The sequence below is a fragment of the Diaporthe citri genome, assembly GCF_014595645.1.
Source record: "Diaporthe citri strain NFHF-8-4 chromosome Unknown scaffold_6, whole genome shotgun sequence".
Classification (NCBI taxonomy): domain Eukaryota; kingdom Fungi; phylum Ascomycota; class Sordariomycetes; order Diaporthales; family Diaporthaceae; genus Diaporthe; species Diaporthe citri.
In genome coordinates, this window is record NW_025064851.1 from 2,320,754 (window position 1) to 2,342,176 (window position 21,423).

Below are 21,423 nucleotides of genomic sequence, written 5' to 3' on the forward strand. Positions count from 1 at the left end.
GTTGGGAGACGAGAGGTACGGTCTGAGACCAGCCAGCCGACTTCGGTCCGGCAGAAGCGAGCAATATTCTGGAAGAGTCAAGAGGAGCCTGATTCGATCGCTACCCGAAGGGAGGAGATCGAAGAGAGTTGGCAGCGCACAGGCGAAAGGCTGTTATTGCCCGCTTGCGCGACTGGGGGTGTGCACCGCCAGCGGTCTTCCATATTGGGAGAACTCGGCTCGCCATGTTGTAATTCCATAAAAACTTCTGGAGGCCTTGGGCAGCAAAGCTCTCGTGGGCAGCTGCGAACTTGGCAGCCACATACAAGGCCTCCCGGACAGCCGGATAAAAACCGAAAGCGTGTCCGCGTACATCGTGGGAGCAGTTTCATGTTTTTGGCCGAGTCGTGCGGCTACGAGCCTAGGGCCACGAGTCAATCAGCAGTCAGAGGTAAAGGTTGGTCCTGGAAACAAGCGAACCTTAATTGAACGTGCAATGGAAACACACAGGGATGAGTAGGGTTGTGCTCGGATCAGGCCAGTGACACACGCCGGCAAAGAATACTCGAATAGGCTGTGGAAGGAGATGTGATTGACAGAGCCGGGCCGGGGCGCAATCACGCTCTTAACTCTGTTCGAAAGGAAGGAGATAGATGGCTTCACGTACGTCACCGAGTCGTCAGGTGAGGAGTATACTCGCCGATGGCAGACCGAATGACTTCATTCTTTAGCCCGTTAACCATGCAGATAGAGTCTCACATAATGGACTAACGTTGCTTCATCAACGCCTGCTCATTTTCAGTTGCGTCTAAAAGTGCGCACCTCATGCCTAGGGCCAGAGGAGTGCGGGAGCACACGACGTCGATTCCTGGCAACATAAATCCAGGTGTGCGGCCTGTTGCACACAAGACGACTGCTCTTGCGCCCGTTGTTGGCTTTGGCCAGATAGTGACCTTGAGACATAGGCGCCCAGAATGATAATCCGATGTCTTTTTGCAGGCCGATTTTCAGCGGATAAAAGACACAGCAGGGTCGACCAGCTGCGAGATTCGAGTCAACAGTGCTTGGACGGCCATGGCTCCCCATGACATGCCGACCGCAAGGGACACAGACCACCAGTTGCATGGCCAACCGGGGCCTGCAACAGCCTCTCGCTGGTGGGCATCCTGCGGTCTCTGCTCGCCTGGCAGATGCTGTCACTGACGTTGGCGTTGCCGATCACAGCAGCATCGCGGGAGATCTGCCCCAAAGACCCGCATCAGACGAGGAGCGTTGTCTGATCCCCACCAGAGGAGGCGCGCATCACTTGATGCTGCTCAACGTCCCTTGGTCGACAGGCGTGATGGCAAGCGGGCGAGCATCAGACGCTGGGACCCTTGCCTCAGCTCCAGGGTCGAGAATTAGATGCTACTCTCACACACATTCTGCGAAGTGAAATGTGCGAGTTGCATGTGCCAACCGCATCTGCCCAAGCAGCAACAGGGATGGCTATCCCGCCCAGTCGCCTCGCAGGTAGGACCCGATGAACCCTGGGCGAAGTCCAGACACGGAGTCGCAATGCTGTGCTCAACTGTCAGGCAGTGCGTCTGGGGCCAAGGTGGGGGAGAGGGGGGCGGTTTCGTGCAAGTACAGCCCTACGAGCAGGGGAGATCTACACGGCACTCCGAAGGGCCTCGGGGGTCGTCGATGAGTTGACAGAATGGCTCTGACCACCATCTCTCCCGCCTTATGATGATGTGAGTAACCACAGTCAGCTCGTTCATCTGACCCAGTGACCACGTGGGCGGATGGAAGCCAGGATGGCCTGTCCCAGGGTGCAGAAGGGACGGGGCATGGAACACCGTGAGCTGTCATCAAGGGCGCAGCAGGCTCCCTGCCTGCCGTTACGGTTTACCGCGTGGATGCTGATGGTCGGCTGCGTCGGTTGCGAGACGAAAGCAGAGCCCACCGGCATGAGGGAGGGCAGGAGGTGTTTGCGAGGGTCAGACAGGATCACTCGTGGGTGTGGTGGAGAAGAAGAAACGAACGGCCTTGGCCTTCCCGAATGAGCCGAGCCGAAGGGGAGCGATCCTTCCTGAGGGGACGGCAGATGTGATGGATGGCAACCGAAGGCGTCGAAGGATGGGACGCGAAGATGACGGCGTGAAGAAGCAGAGAGAAAGGCTGCGAGATGCAGAGTCAAGTGCATGCAGCATGTTCGAGTCCTGCCGTCTTGGTCCCCTACGAGTAAGGCCCTGCGGTCCTGGGGGTCTCAGGTGCGCTGCAGCAGTCCACATAGCACGCAGTAGACGGTACATACACACAAACAAATCCAAATAGATACGTACACTGGGGGCTAAAAATAGCCGCGTCAAGTCATCCCTGCCTGTCTTGTTCCGCCTGCCTGCCTGCCCGCCCGCCTGCCAGACAATGACTGATTTGCAGTAGCAGTTGCACTGCAGCAGCAATGCAGCTACGAGGCTTCCTTCCATGTTCTACTGCGTGCCTTCCCTATCCACCAACCAATGGTACCAACCAATGGTGATAACTTCGCCAACAGGGCCTGGGCGGACGACCAACGGCACCGGCACGGCATCTGCAGGTCGCGCTTGTGAGCGTCCAATGGAATGGACAGGTGGGTAGGCAGACAGGCGGATAGGCAGACAGGCGGATAGGCAGCCACGGCGGACATGGCAGACATATGTGGATTGTAGTATCCAGGCCAGATGCAACACTGCGAGGCAGGTCTTAACTCGTGCCCTCGATTCTTCGCCCACTACGCACACCACACATACATGACCACACACGAGATATTTCTCATACACCCACACCACATGCCCACGCACACCGCTGGCGACGTGTCACATCTGCTCCTGCCCTTCTCAACCCCCTTCGCCGCTGAGCCACCACCACCACCACCGCTGCCACCGGCTCCGCTGCTGCTTCCATGAGCTGATGGTCTACTGATGCTCTGCAACCCAGCCGTCCCTGCCTCAGGCAAGTTCACGGCGCAGGCACGCAAGCAGGCCTGCTCAGTCACCCAATCACTCGTCCATTGACCGCTCAGACGGCCGGCAGGTGCTCTCTGATTAGATAGATACGGTGCCAACCGGCCAGCAGGCAGGCCGGCCAGCCAGCCTCGACGCGCATGCCGAAGCAGCCTTACCGTCTCGCTTGCAGCATGCGACCCGTCTAGGTGCTCTGGCTATGCTGGTGCCTGATCGCAACGGCTGCCCGTGTTGCACGAATCCGCCGAGCTATTTCGTCACGGATGCTGCAACATGTCTGCTGGGCAACCCGCTCGCCATGCTGTGCGACACCACGTTGCCTAGTACGGACGAGAAACACCGTGTGGCTCCGAGCCGAGGACCGCCTGATCCTGGGGGCTATTCCACCATCCACTCCAGCCCTATCTTGAGGAGCGCAGCGCAGTGCAGCACGGCGCGGCGTGCGACATGTATCATTCACTGCCACCGTCACATTAGGGCGCCTCCAGCCTCCTGGGATCGCAAAATCTCTCATCAAAGACACTCATCGACGGCATGTCTGCATGTCTTCCAAGGACCGGTTCGCAGGGCTGGCTGCTTACTACCCGCAGCTTCTGTCGTCACTTATTCAGCAGGGCTTCACACCATGTCTCATCGGATCACTGTGTGGCCCTGGATTGCGCCCCATCCTCGTCCCCGTCCCCGTCCCCGTCCTCGTCCGATCTTGCGGTCAAGGTACAGAGCACAATGTCGCATTGTACCCGATGTACGTACTACGGTACGGTATCTTTTCCCATCCCATCGACTAGCTAAGCGCAACGCGTGCGGGACGAAGCGATACGGCGTTGTCGCGTGCCAACCCGTGCCAACTGCATGCAGGTCATCCAATGCATGACCCTCCGTCGCCATCGCCCACCTGCGCAGCCCTGGGACAGCCGGCCAGGGTGGATAGACCCGCTCGTCCTGGCTCGGCCCCCTCTCCCCGGACAGGACAAGCTGCCCCGGATTCTTCATCAGCCTTCAGATGACAGTCACCAGGGAGCTCCGACTTATACTGTTGAGTGTACAGGTGTATTCGTCCGGCCTGGTTGGACTACTCATCATCGAAATGATTGCGAGCGGCCAGCCTCCGCTAGAACCCTTGTCACCACCTGCTCTAACTGTGAAGCTGCACCAGAGAGAGCAGCTCCCCCATTCGGTGCGACAGTCTCGGACGCCACACAGGAGAAGGAACAGGAACACAAAGCCCTTCGAGTCTGTCAAAAGCAACCAGCCAGCGAATCGGTTGATCGTAAAAATAGTTCTCTCACTGCAACCGCTTTTACTGGCAGCTGCGTGCAGCAAAATGCCTTGCCTTATAGGGTTGAGGTGCGTCTGAGCCACTCTGCAACCCTCTGCAACCCTCTGCAGCCGTCCCCGCCTGTTGATGACAATCTTCTCCACCGTCTAGCCTACCGGGACTACTACTGTGTACGTACCGAAAGCCTTGTCAACGGGTGCGGCGGCGGGCTCCGCAGATGAGCAGAACTGTTGTCACTCTCCGTCGGCTCTCTTGTTGCTGTGATCCGTCTCACACCTCCTTCCACGTTTACGAGACACCGTGGGCCGGCTGGCTTTGTACCTCTGCACGCCGGTGGAAGAGCAATCCCCAGGCTTGGTGATTGGTGCTTGGGAGTTCGCACTGCCCTCACCAAGGTCAAGGCCGGGTTCAGCCAGCCAGGCACAGGACAACGGGCCGCGGGGACAAGTAGCTCCATGTACACATGTACACGCTGACTTGGCATCCCGGTCGAAGGATTCCTAACGAGCATCCGCCCTTCCTTCCCACTGCGAATTGGCTGCTTCCGGGCATCTGATCACATCGGGCAAATACCAACAGCAAGACGGGACGGTGCGATCACATCCCAGTGCTGGTGCGGCATCTCCAACTCAGCCTTTGGCAGCAGAGGCAGCACACTTCGGTGAAGCCAGCAACCACCACCAGACAGCCCAAGCCGACCTATGACTTGCCCCAGCCATCATCGGCACAAAGCCCCAGTGGCCGACTTGCCTTACCGGATCCCAGCATCTGCATGAAACCTTCTCCAGCTTTCCGATCATCTCGGCAGCCATCAGGCGCCATCCCTAACTCATGCGACTCAATCCTCCACGGGCTTAGCCCGTACGACATCACGATGCCTCTCCGCCTGAGTCCACCAATGTGTGGTCCTTTCAGGCTTTCAGGGACCCTCACGCCCTCGAAGGGCCCTTCAGGTTGTACAAAGTACCCGCCGCCGGATTTTGTGTGCTCTGCTACTACGCGTTTCCACAGGGACCTGCGACTGGGCCGCTCACTTGCATACGCCAGAGGAACTGCGCCCCCTGCCGTCAGACTGTCCCCTGACACCGTCCTTCCTCTCTGCAATTATTTGCTACCCACCTCCTGTAGCGCAGCGAATTGGCTGCGTGGGAGGGGAAGAAAGGGCCCGACTCAGCAGGCACAAACTGGACCGCTCTTCTCCTCCCTTGTCTTGGTGGGGAGCAACAGTCATCTCGGCGCACACAGTACATTGAGTTTGCGTGTGGACAAGCGCTCCAACTCCAGGCCACTCGGGAAGAACAGTCCTGCCCAATCCTGGCAGAGAAGCTCCCCGAACAACGTTCTCCCTTCTAAATATGGCGCCCCGCGGTCAACTAGGGCAGAACACCATCACACAATCGGCAAGGTCAGGCTCAGTCACTGACCCATCTGCTTGTCACGTCTGTCAACCTTATCCCACTCCAGCGGCGTATCAGGGTTCGAAGTGACCCCGAATCACATTTGTAGATGATTATCGAGTCAGGGGATGGATTTCAGGTTCTGCAGCGGTCAACATGCGATTTGGGATCCCCGCTGCAATTCTCGGAAGCTTGTACAGGAAGGACACTGGACTCGGGCTGCCATGCTGGCCATGGCGCGTAGCAAGAATGTACAGCACTGTCACCTTTTTCCCTGGTGCAACGTGCAGCGAAGGAATACGTACCTTGCATTCTGCGTTCCCTGCCAGGCATGCGACGAACCCTGTCGTCCAGCTGGCAGGGATACATAGCGACTTAGACTACAGCCTCCTCCCAAAGAGGAACCAAGGCACGGTAGGTACCTCTGTTTAGACCCATTCCTAACAGTATGCACGAACGGTTCTCCAGCCCTCTCCAGTCGAGAAGCGTCTCAATATAGCAGTGCCCTCCAGGGCATGTCGCCCTACTTTCGAAATGTTTCCCCGTCCCAAGCACTCGGAACTTTTCTCTTACCTCGACCATCTCAACCTACGGCTCGGCCCCAATCCGACTGTAACTCTGAGAAGGCTGAGGCCTTGCTTCTGCAGTCACAGACTGACACCACTGAGGCTCTCTCCCGCAGACACACCCCCCTTGCTCTTTTTCAGTCTTACCCCTTCTTGATGGTTATTTCTAAACTCGCACACTTTTCTGATCTCGGCACATTCAGCCGGGCTGTGTACATTGTGTACATTACTAACTTTGTAACTGTGACGTCCTTGATCGAGGACAACCGCCGCCGCCATGTCTAGCCTGCAGTCCATTATGAACGTGGACGAGGACCAACATGATGCCTCACCCTCAACGGATAAAAAGGATAAGGACCCAGCAACACCCGCTTCCGGTTTCCGAAGTCAAAATCCTTCATCAAGTTCGATACCACCGGGTCACGTCATTCGTTCCAGTCAGCAACCTTCGTCAACACAGCTTGCTGAGGGTAGTGAGGCACCTCGCTCCAGCCAACAACACGCCGACGAGGGCTCCAGCTCCAGCTCAGCAGTTCAACAAGGCAAGAGACGTGCCGTCGCCATCGACCCACGGGACAGGACATCGGCAGCTACAGCATCAGCAACCTTTCGCGCAGAACAGCCCAGGCGCGAAAGCAATACCAGCGTGGACTCGATGGACCAACACGGGTATGGGTCCGCGGCGTCGTCTTCGTCAATGGGAGGGGCCAGCGGCGGTGGCATGCCTCCAAATCACCCAAGGAGGCCGATGGGCAGTCCAAACCCCGAGGTTCCCATCAGGCTGACGCCCATCACGGGCAGAGTCAGTCGTGCCAAGAAGGGAGTTCCTGTTCATACGTGCGATATGTGCAACCCTCCCAAGGTATGGTCGAAGTTTTCCACGTCGGCTCCCTGCCAACGCCGACATCGCTGACACGTTCACCAGACTTTCACGAGAGCCGAGCACCTCAGGTCAGGACTATGCGATGTTCCCTAGTGAGAATTGCTGCTAAACCACGTTCTTACAGGAGGCATCAATTGAGTCACCAAACGCCACGTTATCCATGCACTTACCCTGGTTGCGAGCGAGCCTTTCATCGTCCGGATCTTCTGGCAAGGCACCAACAAAGGCAGTAAGTTGACTGAAACTCATCCCGGGCGGGTTTCATATCTCCACAGCTGTGCTGATAGCATGTACAGCGAACAAGAGGGAGACAAGGTCTCGATAAGTGGCGAGGGCAGCCGGCGCGATTCTACAGCCTCGGGAACTTCAGCCCCTCTGGACGATCAAATGTCTGGGCTTCGTGTTGGCGGAGGCTTGCAACCGCCTCATAGCTTCAGCTCTCCTTCCAGCTTTGGGGGCCCAGCAGCATCCGCTTCTCCGTCGGACATGCCACCCACCACTCCTAATATGTCCCATACACCTTACGCGCCCGGAGGCAGTCCCGGGCATGGGCCCGCAATGTCGCCCCCAGGTGGTGATCACTACGGCCCATCATCCGGCACAGGGGCGCGTTATTCGATATACTCGGACAGACTTCCCATCATCAGCCAGCCCGGAAGCATGAGCCCCTCTCCTGTACCTCGCACAGTGCCGCTCTTTGTGACCTCCGAGACTCAGTCGAGCACAACGGGTTCCTTGCACACGAGCCTTGACCAGCCGCCTGAGCTGATACATGCCACGGAATGCTCACCCTGGACATCTGCTTCCGAGAGCAACTACTCGACCCCACCACCCGCTGATATGAGCAGACCTCGGACATATTGGCAGAACCAACACCGCCCACACAGCTCTCTCGACTGGCAACAAAACGCTGATATGCTATCACCGTTTTCCACCCAGCCTGAAATCCACGGAGCGGGGACCCTGGACACAGTGACTACTTCTCATTTTGGCACTACCCCGTTTGCCATGCCCCCTCACATGGCTCCAGCACCTTACCAAACGTATGGCCCACTTCTCGACCCGTCGCTGATGGCCGCATTTCCCGACGATCAGACGCAGCAGTCTCTGCTGGACACATCCATCACCTCCCAGTATATCGCCCACAACCGATCCTCTTCAGTTCGTAGCCCATCCCATCCACAATCGCCGGCGCTCGCGGCTGACGCTCTAGTCGCGCCAGCTGCTCTCCCAAGCCGGGCTGCCCCGATGGCTCATGTGAGTCGGCAGAAGGAGATGGCGATGGGTGGTGGCAACCTGATGGGCGGGGTGGGCATATACGCTGATGGTGGCAGTCCAAGCTGGTCGAGCAACAGCCATGGCGATATCCTCACGGGCTCAGCTCTGGCAGGTGTGGGTGGCTGCGGGAGCGGTGGAATGACGGTGGTCATACCGCTTCCGCGCTCTGCCCGCAACAGTATACCCTCATATCTTGATGTCTACTGGGACAAATTCAACGTTCTGTATCCATTCATTCACCGGGGCACAGTTGGGGGTGTTGGAGAAGACGCGCTCAGATGCGCGATGGCTGCCATAGCGACGCAATTTCTTGACAACAAGGACGATCGCATCCGGGGGAATCAGCTCCACGAGTTCGCCTCGCAGGAGGCGAAGCGCGTAAGTATTCCGAAAACTCATCTCTCGAGCTAAGTCTCTGGGCATCTTGTTAACCATTGTCCACGCAGCACACACAACTCTCGCAGTGGAGCCTTCAGGTCAAGCAGGCCATTCTCCTCTGCGAAGTCTTTTCTCGATTTCGAGGCCGGAAGGCATCGGTACGGCCCTCGAAACTGTTCGAAAACCTCTATTCGAGGGTAAGTGGATCGGAGTCTCTTGTGTCCTCTGTTTCGGAAAACGGCCGTTCTTGTCTTTGCGTGTCTCGCTCTGATTCATCCTCCGTTCCTTCTTTGTCTTCTTCTGCTGGCGTCTACACCCCTTCACTTCCTGCCTGGTCACCACCGAGTTCTGAGCCCACTTCTGCATCTTCGCCCCGCAATGGACTCTACCAATTCGATCACACCAGACACGGCAGTAACTCGGTGCTCTTCTCGCCTACCGTTTCCTTCTCTCCGCAGCAGATTTCTTCTTCTCCTGATACCTTCATTCTTAACCCTGGGTTTCAAGCATACCATAATGTTTCATTCAATAATGCCTACTATTCTTTCTCTTCAGTTGGCCAGGAACAGTCGTACTCAAACAGCTTCTCTCCGCAGGTCCTCGAAAACACCCCTACCATGTTCAGTACGGCTTCTCTTGGAAACAATGCCATGGAAGTCAATACAACCAACGAGGAGCGTTGGCACACATGGATCGATGAAGAGGCTCGTCGACGGCTGCTAACTGTGTGCTTCATCGTGGACAACCACACGTCCTTGTACCATCAACAGCCCCGTGCCAGGGACGATATCGACACTTCAACAATACCCCTCACAGGCCATAGTGATGGCCTTTGGGCTGCCACATCGGCGAACGAGTGGGCAAAAATCCTCGAAACCTCACCAGCGGCAAATACTCCTCGTTTCATTCCCCCTCCCAACGCTCTGACGCCGGACGGGGTAGCCAGACATGGCTGCCTTGACCAGATGGCCATTCTTCATAGCGAAGCATCCAGGCTGCCACGGCGCCAATACGACTGCTCGTCAATCGACCTCGACGACCAGAACAGCTTCACAGCAGACGACCTACGTACACCGACTACCGCGTCCTACAACCAGAGTTTTAGCGGCGCTTTCTCCGAAGAGCGCCTTGTACAATTATTCTCGATGACAGCCATTTCTCCCGGGCCTAGCATCTATCTCGCCCTCCACCACACTCCTCTTCACGATCTGCTCGCTGTCAGCGGCGACAGCTGGGTCTTCAGCCAGAAGGTCGTCAGTTTTTCGACGTTTTCGGAGAACCAGAAGCGCCTTAGGGCCTGGGCCGAGGGCCGACCTCCCTCCAAGTCGCCCGGCACCCAGCAGCAGTCCTCGGCTGGCACCCTCGAAGGAATGTCCTGTGCCCAGGCAACCTGCCATGCCGCCCGCGCCCTGCTCGGCTTCCTCGAAGGAAACGGCCCCACCACGCCCCAGGCCGGCTGTATCAGTGACTACTGGGGCATGTACGTTTGCGCGCTGATTATCTGGGCCTTCGGCCACCGGGCCGCGCGGTCCTCGTCGTCCTTCTCCCCGCAGAAGACCCCCCTCCCCGAGGACGAGGCCATCAGTTGGCTGCAGTCTGTTGCCGGCATCCAGAGGCCTGAAGACGCTACGAGGATGAAGCATCGGAGGGAGGCCAGCGCCGGCGTGGTGTCGCTGGTGAAGAGGAAGCTTCATGCGGACTGCGTCGGCCCGAGGAGTCAGCTCTACGTTGACGCCGTGGGCGTGCTGAAGAAGCTGGAAGAGGGACTTAATTGGAGGTGGTTTTAATCCCTCACTTGTTCTTCGCACTGCTTTTCGTCATCTTTCCTTCTATTTCTTGCCTTCTCTTCCATTTCCCGGCTTTTGCTTTTGGAGCTTATTCTCTTGTTTCTGTAATCATGACATAACGATGGGCATAATGATGGACGACGAATGGCGAGCAGGACAGGCCGGAAGAGCGTATGGAGCGGAACTGTACCAACAACCTGATCGCATATGAGCGGCATTCGGCATAGCATCTACAACTTGCATGGATTGGGTTACATTCATTGACAACTGGCATACACTGCTCTACATGGGTTAGAAAACGAGGTGGATAAAGATTAGATCTGCAGAGGCGACAGACATCGACCGGAGAGGCTGCATATCTCCATGTACAAGAAAAAGTTGCTAGGCGGCAGGCAAAGGGGGAGGGAGTGCGGCGGGTTGGACGGCATTCTGGTAATCATAATTTGTGTTTTCTTTTGGAGATTTCTGTGTCTGTTTCCCTTCCTGTACTACTACCGGGCGGCTTTCTGTCAGAGTACCCATATACTTCTAGCATTTACTATAGCCAAACTCAAAAGTCATTTCTTACCACCAACACACTCTTTGGTACCCCTTAGTTCCGGCAGTTCGTGTTCCCTTGTCCATTGGGCTTTTACAGGCTGCTTCAAGTGCGAAATCGTAGGCACCGTGGTCCTCATACCCAACGCGCCTACAGCAGATGACCAATGAGCTCTTACATATACACTGTTTGTAGTAATCTAATATGCCCAGACACGCCCCGGCGACTACAGCCCTGAAAATTTCAAATTTACTGTTGGTAGGTTTCTCGTATATACGATAATCGTATGGGAAGCAATCGTGTATTGGTATTGTTCTGTCTAAGTTCTGAGAGGCTACGTGCTCCGGAGGGGATAACTAAAGTAGCCTTCCAAGTAACGAGGGTCGTATTTACCAATACTCGCAGTTTTTCTCTTCTTTTAATAAGTATGTATAATTCTTATTATAATTAGCCTTAAAATCATAATTTATTGCATATTAAGTATATATAATCTTTATTATAAGAAAGTATTACTAAAAAGGCTTAAAATTATAACTTATAAGTTTTAAAGCAAATCTTAGCAACTTTTATTATTGCATTACCCTTTAAACTTATAACCTTTATTATTACACCATTCTTTAAATATTATACTTATTATCTTTAATACTTAGCTTTTAAGATTGCTTTTTTATAAAGATTATTAATTTTTATATAGAAGCCTTGGTTCTAAATTTCTTTTTTGCAAGAAAAGTTAATGCTTGCAAAGCTAGTATTAAATTCTTTAGCTTGTATTTATTTTTATTATATATCTTTATAATGTAAATATTATTATTTTTATTCTTATTTTTATTATTAAAATATACTTAATATTGCTTTAAATTGTTTTCTTTTAGCTACTTTTTATTTTTTTAAAATTAAGCATTATAAGCAGCTTAATTATTTATTAAATTCTTTTCTTACTTTTTATTATTCTTTTTAATTTTCTTAATAATTATCTTTTGCTTAAGTTGCTTAAGTAATAATATATATTTTTTAATAAGTTTCTTTATATATAGGTTTTATATATATTTATTAGTAATTTAATGTAAAAAGTTTTAAAGTTAAGTTAGCATAATAATTTAATCCTTTAATAGCTAAATCTTTTTAATTTAATATATATAGAAAATACTTAGGATTAAAACTTTTATTAAGTTATTTATTATGGAAATCATAATGATTTAGCATTTAAGATAGTAATTATCTTAATAGTTCTTATTATTAAGGATGTTATGCAATTTTATATTAAGAGTTTTAATGCTTTTAATATAAATGCATAGCTTTTTAATTATATTATTAAAAAATATTTACTTATCTTAATATTAAAAGTTATTAATAATTTAAATAATAATTATTATAATAGCGTTATTTAAAAAAAGTATTTTTGCTTAAGCTATAGCTATAACCTTTAGCTTATTAATTTTAATAATTTTATGAAAGTTAACCTTAATAAGTAGCTTGCTTTTTTTAATGCTTAGCATAAGAGTAAAGTTAAAGGTAGTTTTTATAATTTTTATTAAGATTTTATTAGCTTAGTTTTAATTATTTTTATTATTAATAATAATTAAATTGCTATTAATATTAAGTAAATAAGAGTTATTATTATTAATATCCTTATTAATATTTATTAAATAAGTAAGTAAATAAAAGTTATTATTATTAATATCTTTATTAATATTTATTAAATAAGCATTATTGGTAATAACCTCGTTATAAGAATTAGCAAGATTAATAAGCTTATTTTTATCTTTATTAATTAAAGCAATTTTAGCTTTTCTTGCAGCCTTAATAATAATTCCAATCTTTATTTTATTACTTAATAAGAATGTAATTGTAATATTTATTTTATTAATTAAGGTTATAGTTATAATATTTATTTTATTAATTAAGGTTATAATTGCAAAGCTTATTTTATTAATTAAGGTTGTAATTGCGAAGCTTATTTTATTAATTAGGGTTATAGTTGCAATGTTTGCAAGGGAATCTTGATTTTAGTTAAGGGTTGCGGTAGGGCTACCTTTAATGCTGGCTATGTTAATAATAGCCGTAATAATAATTATATTAAATATATCCTTAACGTAAGAAGTAAATGCAATATTTGCTAAATAATTCTGCTTATTATTATTATTCTTATAAGGTATATTAATAAAAGTATTAAATAATTTTTATAAGTTATTATTAATATTTTTTATTATAATAAAAAGGAAAAAGATTTTATAAGAATTTAATAGTTAAAATAAATATTTATAGTATAAAACTTTATAATTATTATATAATAATTATTAATTTATTTTTTAATTATAAGAAAAGTTAATAAGTTGTAAATAAATTTAATAAAAGTTAATTTTAATATCTTATTAATAAATAGCAGTAAAAGGTAATAATAATAATAAGATTAATTTTAAAATAATAATTATTAATAATATTAATAATTATAAGGTTATCCTTATATATAATAAGGTATTAAGAAGATCTTAATTAAAGTATAAAAGGTTAAAGTTTATATTAAGGGTTTAAGTTTAAGAAGTATAAGGTTTTGCAGTTAATAATAGCAAGGTTAAAAAGAAAAGAATGCTAGCGGTAAGTTACTCCTTCCTTAGCAAGAAGGGGTTACTTTAGATTTCTTAATTAACTTATTTACTTATATATAAAGCTTATTATTATTAATAAGCTTTTATAATGCAATATTTAAAGTTAGTTTTATTATTATATTAATAAGGTTGTTTTTCCTATTTATTTACTTTACTTTAGCAATCTTTCTTATTTTATATAATTCTTATAATAATATAATATTAATTATAAAGTGCTTTTTTTTTATTATTTTTTACTTTATAAGGTATTTATATAGGCTATATAAGTTTATATAAATAATTAAGGGTATATTTAATAATAAGAGTTATTTTATAGCTATCTTAATTATTATGGCTAAGAAGATTTTAATATTTACTTTATTTATTATATTATAAATTTTACTTATTAATATGCTTTAAATAATATATTTATACTTTATTAATAATTAATAAAAAATATTGCTTATTATTATAAATTCCTTAATTTCCTTATAAGTTTTATTTATAAAGATAACAATATATTTAAGTAAAAATATTAAGTTTTAATTATTTATAAATAATCCATTTATAAATATAAAAAGTTTTATTATTTTAAGATTTAAGGGTATATACTTAATTCCTTATATAGCATTGTTTATTTGCTATAATAATTATATATTTAAGCTTTTATAATTTCTTACCTTTAGGTTTTATACTTATATAGCTATTAAAAGATTATATAAAGCTTTTAATTAATAAATTAAAGCTATATATACTTTGCAAGCTTTTTATTTAAGGTATTTTTAAAAAGCATCTTTAATTATTATATTAATAAGGGCAAGTTTATTAACCTATTCCTTTTATTAAGTAGTAATTAAGTTAGTGGTATTTATAGTTATATAAGCTTTATTATAATTTATTAGGTTTTTAAGCATTAGCTTTTATTTTAATTTTCCTTATAATTTTATAGCTTTTATTTTAATTTCCTTCTTATCCTAGAATTTTAGCATAAATAAAATTAATATATTATTTATTTATATGCTTATTATTTTAAAGGGTTATATAGGCTTTATAATTATTAAATAAGGATTATATATAAAGCAATTTATCTTAAGCTTTTATTAATAATATTTTTAATATATATTAAATTAATAAATGCTAGATTTTGCTATGCTATATAAGGATTAAATAATATGGATAATTATACCTAAAGGGTATTTATTTTTTAATTCCTTTAATAGCTTTATAAGGATTATCTTGCATAGTTTTAATTTTGCTTAAAAATAGGCTTAAATAATATCTTAAAGTATAAGAATTATACCTTTTTCTTAGATTAATAAAGGAATAAATATAAGGATTATTTATTAACTTATTCTTTAAATAATTAAGCTTTATATTAAAATTAATTCCTTTTTATTATTATTATAACCTTAAATAATAAATTAAGATTTCTTATAAAGTTTTATAATTTTACCTTTTACCTCTTATATTATGCAGAACTTAAAAAAATAATATTTATTATATTACTTTATTAATTATTTCTTAGTTTAAAAGATACCTTTAATAATAAAGTTATTAATTTCCATTTTATTAAATTTTTTAAATAATAAATTTAATATTATAATAACTTTATCTTATTTTAGTTTAATTATTAAGTTATAGTTTTTATTTTCTTTTTTTAAGATATATAATATAATAATGCAATCTTTTATCTTTAATAATAATAATTATATAATAAATTGCATTTAAGGTTTTATAATTAGGTTTTTTACTTATAAGGGTTATATTTCCTTATTATTATTTTAATAATATAATTAAATAATTATTAACTTAAATATTACGGCTTCATTTAATATATTTAAGGTTATATTATAGCTATTTATAGCAATAACCTTATATAAACTCTTTTATTTCTCTTTCTCTCTTTATATGCAAACTTTATATTATAATAGATATTTTATATTAAAGATAGGTTTAATCTTAGTATTTAATGCATCTTGCACTTATTATTTAGCTATAGTTTTTTATAGCATTTTTATAACCTTTAAAATAGCTTTTGCTTATTTTTATATTAATAGTAATAATAATAACTTATGCAATACTTATAGGTAGGCGTTAAAGATTAAAAGTATAAGAATTAATTTATTTAATTTAGCAATATTATTAATAGCTTTTATAGCTATTTATAAGATAATATTATTATTTATATTATTATGCAGTTTAGTATATAGGATTTTATATGCTTATTTAAAGGCTTAATAATATCTTTTAACTTTTTTAATAAATTAATATATCTTTATAAAGATTTATTTATATTTAATTCCCATTATTTATACCTTTAAATGGAATTTTAAGGATATAAAGTTTATTCTTACATTATATTTAATGATATTTAATAATCCTTAGTATATATTAATTTAAAGCATTTATAATATTTACTATATAATTTTTATAAATATAAATTTTAAGAATTTCGCTCTTTAAAAAGCAATAGCTTAATTTATAATATAAAGAATTAAATATTTGCTTAAATATATTATATTAATTAAGATTTTATAATTAAATTTATAATTATTATATAATATAAACTTAAAATACTTAAATATAGGTTTGCTTATTTAATAATAATAATATATTTTTTTAATCTTTGCTATTACTTATTTATTAATATTTAAATTGCTAGCTTTTTTAAGTATTTAGTATAATTAATTTATTAATAAGTATTTAAAGTAATGATAAAGTTTCCTTATTTTTATTTTTAAAAGGAAATATATAGTATTAATAATTTAATTTAGGAAAAACCATAAGTAACCTTATTTTTTAAGTATTAATATAATAATTATATTATTAAAGAAAATCATTTTATTTATAATATTATTATAATATACTTAAAGCTTATTTATATTTATTAAGTAAAGTAAGAATAGAGTTTATGCTTAAATAATATAAAAGTTAATATAATTAATTAAAATGGAAATTTTCATTATGCTAAGTAAATTAATAATTATTTTATTATTAAATTTAACTTTAGCTTTTCTTATAATAATTATATTAATTTAATACTTTAAGTTTTTTCATTATAATGTAAGAAATTATTTATATTTAGCTATAAATATTAATAATGCTTTTATATTTAGCAAAATTCCTTAAAAATAAATTTAATTATATTTATTCTTTAAAATAAATTAATTAACTATAATAATTATCTTTATTTAAAAGATATTATTTTCTATAATTTAATATATAAACGCTTTATTAGCTAGGAAATTAATATTTATATAATAAACCTTCTTATTAAATTTTATTTTTATAATATAAATATTATTATTATAATTATTATCTTAATTTTATTTATCTTTATATTTATAAAATTTATTTTTATTATTTATTTTATATTTTTTAAATTTACTTAAAAAAATATTAAAGTTATTATTATAACCTTTATATTTATATTATATTAAGTAGCTTTTTTTTGCTAAATATTATTTATTAGCTAAATATTTAATTAATTAGCATCCTTTCTTTTTATAAATATAATATTTTTTCTTTTAAGGTTGTTTTTTTCTTTCTTTATAAGCATTATTACTTTAAGCTTTATAGCTAGTATTATAAGATCTTAGCTATTTAAAGCTTAAATAGCTTAAGTTTAATTAGCTAAATCTTTAATTTCCTTAAAATGCTTAAAATTATAATTATTATCCTTCCTTTAGCTTTTAGCTATTATATTTATAATTAATATAATATTAATTTAAAACTTTATTTATAATATAAATTATAATTATATAGCTAAGCTATGTTTTTATTATAAATCTTAAGTTTAAAAATAACTCTTTATATAATTAAGCTAGCTTAAAAAGAGCTATTTTTAACTTAAAAACTCCTTTATAAGCTTTAATTATTATTATTTTTAAGTTATTCTTTTTAATATAATCTTAGCTTAATGCTTATTAATAAAGTTATAGCTTATTAAATATTAAATATAAAATCTTATATAAATTTTTATTTAAATTTTATGCTTTTATCTTTATAAATATTATTATTATTTAGTTTATATAATAATGCTAATAATTAAGGTTTATATTAAAATGCATTTTAATTTTAAGGTATGCTATTATAAATATATTAGTTTAATTTATAAAATAAAAGTAGTAGGCCTTAGCTTAATCTTTAAGCATTTAAAGAAAGATTATATAAAATTAACTTAGCTAAATTTTAATATAATAATAAATATTAAAAAATATCTTTATCTTATTATTTAGTAAGTTATATAAGTTCTTAATATACTTATAAAAGTTATTAAAGGTTTTTATAAATTATATTAACTTTATTAAATTTAAGTATTTATTAAGAATATATTATAAGGGAAGAATTTTATATAGGTTATACTTTTTATTTAATAAAAGCATTCCTAAGGTAATTTAAGGTTATGCTAGGTATAATATATATTTTTAATATAAGCTTTATTTTTATCTTTTCGTTAATAATAATAAGCCTTGTTAGCTATATTAATTTTTAATAAATTGCATTATTAAGTTTAGGTTTTATAATTACGTGCTTAAAGCTAACGGTGGCGATAGATATTGCCTTGGGGATTATCTTTTTGGTAATTATTATTATTTAAAGCTTGCTTATAATGCTTATAAGGGCTATGCTTATAATTGCTATCTTTAAAGTTATATATAATATTTATTTATGCTTAACTTTAGGGTTAATAAGGCATTGCAAAGCTTATTATTAATTTATTTTAATTTTTCCTTAGCTTAGGCTATAATAATTAATTATAGTGCTATAAGTTAGTTATTGCATTTTATATAAATGCTTTATATTTAAAGGAAAACTTTTAAGCATTATTAGCAAGGATTTAGTAATGCTTTAAATATTACTTATATTTATATTATATAATCCTTATAATAAGTAATAAAAAGGTTATTATTATAAAGGTTTTATTATATATAGCTTATTAAAATATTTATTAAATAGGTAATTAAGTATTTTATTAATATTTTTTATATAAAGGTTGTAAATTATAATTTTAAGTTAATATATTTATAGTAAGCTAGGTTAATTAAAGTTTAAGCAAGCATTTTATTAATTATATACCTTTTAATAAAAGCTAATAGCTCCTTAGCATTATTAGCTATGCTTATAGGTTTTTATGATAAATATTATAAGGAGTAAGCTATTAATAAAATAAGTAATATTTAAAAGTAAGTTAATAATAATAGTTTAATAATAAGTAAGTTATAATTATTAGGAGGAAAAAGTTATTAATTTCTTTAAGCCTTAGAAATTAAGGCTTTCTTTTATTATTAAGTCTTTTTATATTAGCTAAAAGCATAATGCATAACTTATATTTACTTATAATATAGCATTGCATTAGCTTTAATAATTATAATAGTTATAAGCTTTATTTATTTAATAATTATAATAATTATAAGCTTTATTTATTTAATAAAATGAAATTTTATTAGGTTTTGCTAAGTCTTAAAAAGGATTTAAAAATAAGTTTGTTTTTAATAAAGTCTTATATATGATAAATGCATATCTCCTAAATAGTAATAAATATATATATAGATATTATAAGGAATGCTATTTAGTTTATTTAATCTTTGCAATATTTGCTTAGGGAGTTTAATAATATAAAGAGGCTTAAAAAAGTAGTTATTGCTATATAGCGCTTATTAATAAAGAGGATATAATTTTTAAATTAGGGAAATTCTTATAGGGTTGCCTTTTCTATCTTATTAATTTATAATACTTATAACTATTAATTAATGTTGGTAGGTTTTTCGTATATATAATAATTATATGGGAAGCAATTGTGTATTGGTGTTGTTCTGTTTAAGTTCTGAGAGGCTACGTGCCCCGGAGGGGATAACTAAAGTAGCCTTCCAAGTGACGAGGGTCGTACTTGCCAACATTCACAAAGGTCCTGTGTGTGACAGAACTGGCAAGGCATTGCATTCATCGCTCTGTCCATGGTTGAATCTCCGCAAGGGCTGAGTCCGGAGGAGATTGAATGGTTAAAAAGAGCACCTCAATTATTTTGGACACGAGAGTTATTGCAATCCGCTCTGTCAAGGAGAGACTCAAAACTAGTCGTTCTTCAAAGCAGGGGTGGTTGGTAGGCCTCGGAGAGAAGTGCGTTGCCCACGGTCTTATATTAACTCCGCAGCGTTGTATAAATCCTGACAAGCGAACACGATACCGAAGAGTATACACCGACTTAGTCCCCGGGCTTTTTGTATACTCTATTGTCTTCAAACTTGACTATATCCTTAATTAACTTTGCTCATCGACGGCCCAGCTGTACCGCTGCTCAAAGAATTACATTCGGCCTGAATTATTACACTTACGGATACTTGCAGGCTTGCGCAACACCGGGAGCTGCGGTTCAAAATCGATTTCTCAGTGCTGGAGGGCTATGATCAGAGTCTCGCGTGGGCTTGCGCAAATTTTACTCGACAGTGCCGCAATCCTCGACACTGCAGCTACCATGCACATCACCCGCAACTGGTCTTGCTCACTACCCGAGTCTGCATCCGCGCCCTTCAACGAAGAGTCGGTGCTATTTTTATCAGTAGGCTGCAGGATTCAGACCTCGCGAAAGCACCGCTAAGCACCTCTGTTCCCATCATGATCGTCGCTGAGCCCAGCCCCCACCTCATAGGAGGTCTTCGTCGAGCACGATTCAAAATGGTTTAGTCGGGTGTCTCATGTAAAGCTGAAGCCTGTGGCTGATATTTGGTACCTGAGCAACCTTGAACGGGCCGATTAGCTGGGGCTATGCTGGGGTGCACATAGACGCTCAGCCTTGCGCAGTCTACCTGCAGGCGAGGTGTCTTCAGCATGATCTACAATCGGCTCTTACAACAAGGGCAGTGCGGCAACGAACATAAGATCCGCATATAAGTCTAGACATAGGAAATAAATTTAGCATGTGTTACCGCGAGTCCTGAACGACCACTTAGGCAGCCATCATACAACGCGCATGCTTGCATGCGGCCCAGAAGCTCGTGTGTCTACAAAGCTACCGGCAGCCGGCGCCCTGCAGCTCATTCCCCGCTTGGCGTGGGTGTCTTGTGTGACCCTGCGGATTTCCATTCTTAGACCTTCACCGATTCTGCCCCCAGCTCGCTCGGCCGGATGATCTTGTCCCTTCTCGGGCACGATATCACCAACCCACCGACGACAACACCACCAGGAGCCACTCGCGTATATGTGCTTTGCCGCACTCTTGCTGTCGCCATTGACTGTGGTGCCCAATGCTGAGGAAGATCCTGACGGGGCAGTGGAGCTGCTACGCCCTGCTGTTCACGAACTTCGCGCTGGAACCACAGGGATCTGTGGTCTCGAGGTGGTTCGTGTCGGCCGTAGTTGTGTTCTCGGAAATGGCAGGAAAGTCGACCATTGCGAGAACTAGCTAGAGTCCAGCCTTCACGTGCGGCAGACTATCTCCAAAAGCTTCGCCTCAAGTACAGCCATCTCAACCAGGTCGGCGTGCTGGTGAGTGTTGATGATATGATCACGTCCGGTGGTGTTTCAACTGTATTGCCGTTGTACTGATCGATGTATCCATGCTGTGCCTGAGAGACATGGTACACAGGCCGGGGTGAAAGGTGTTTTCATTTCGAAACGTTATCTATCGCGAAAGAGACTGCCTGAAACCATACGACATGCTGGCCACGAGCGGTGAATATGGTTCGATTTACGGGTCAATCCCTATTGGGTAATTTGATATCCAGAAGTTGAGTCCTTCTGGACCACCCAAAGCACTGAGGCATTTG

At 40.9% G+C, this 21,423-nt stretch overlaps 2 protein-coding genes across 2 annotated transcripts; both read left to right on the forward strand.

The window, feature by feature from the left end:
- Positions 1-8,111: 8,111 nt before the first annotated feature.
- INS49_012655 (uncharacterized protein) lies at positions 8,112-10,534 on the forward strand (the record flags this gene model as incomplete). Its single annotated transcript, XM_043173358.1, has 3 exons — positions 8,112-8,747; positions 8,816-8,944; positions 9,344-10,534. 3 exons carry the CDS (start codon positions 8,112-8,114, stop codon positions 10,532-10,534), a joined length of 1,956 nt encoding a protein of 651 aa, XP_043022655.1.
- A 9,598-nt stretch (positions 10,535-20,132) lies between these two features.
- On the forward strand, positions 20,133-20,414 carry INS49_012656 (uncharacterized protein; the record flags this gene model as incomplete). Its single annotated transcript, XM_043173359.1, has 2 exons — positions 20,133-20,216; positions 20,307-20,414. 2 exons carry the CDS (start codon positions 20,133-20,135, stop codon positions 20,412-20,414), a joined length of 192 nt encoding a protein of 63 aa, XP_043022656.1.
- Between the last annotated feature and the right edge of the window lie 1,009 nt (positions 20,415-21,423).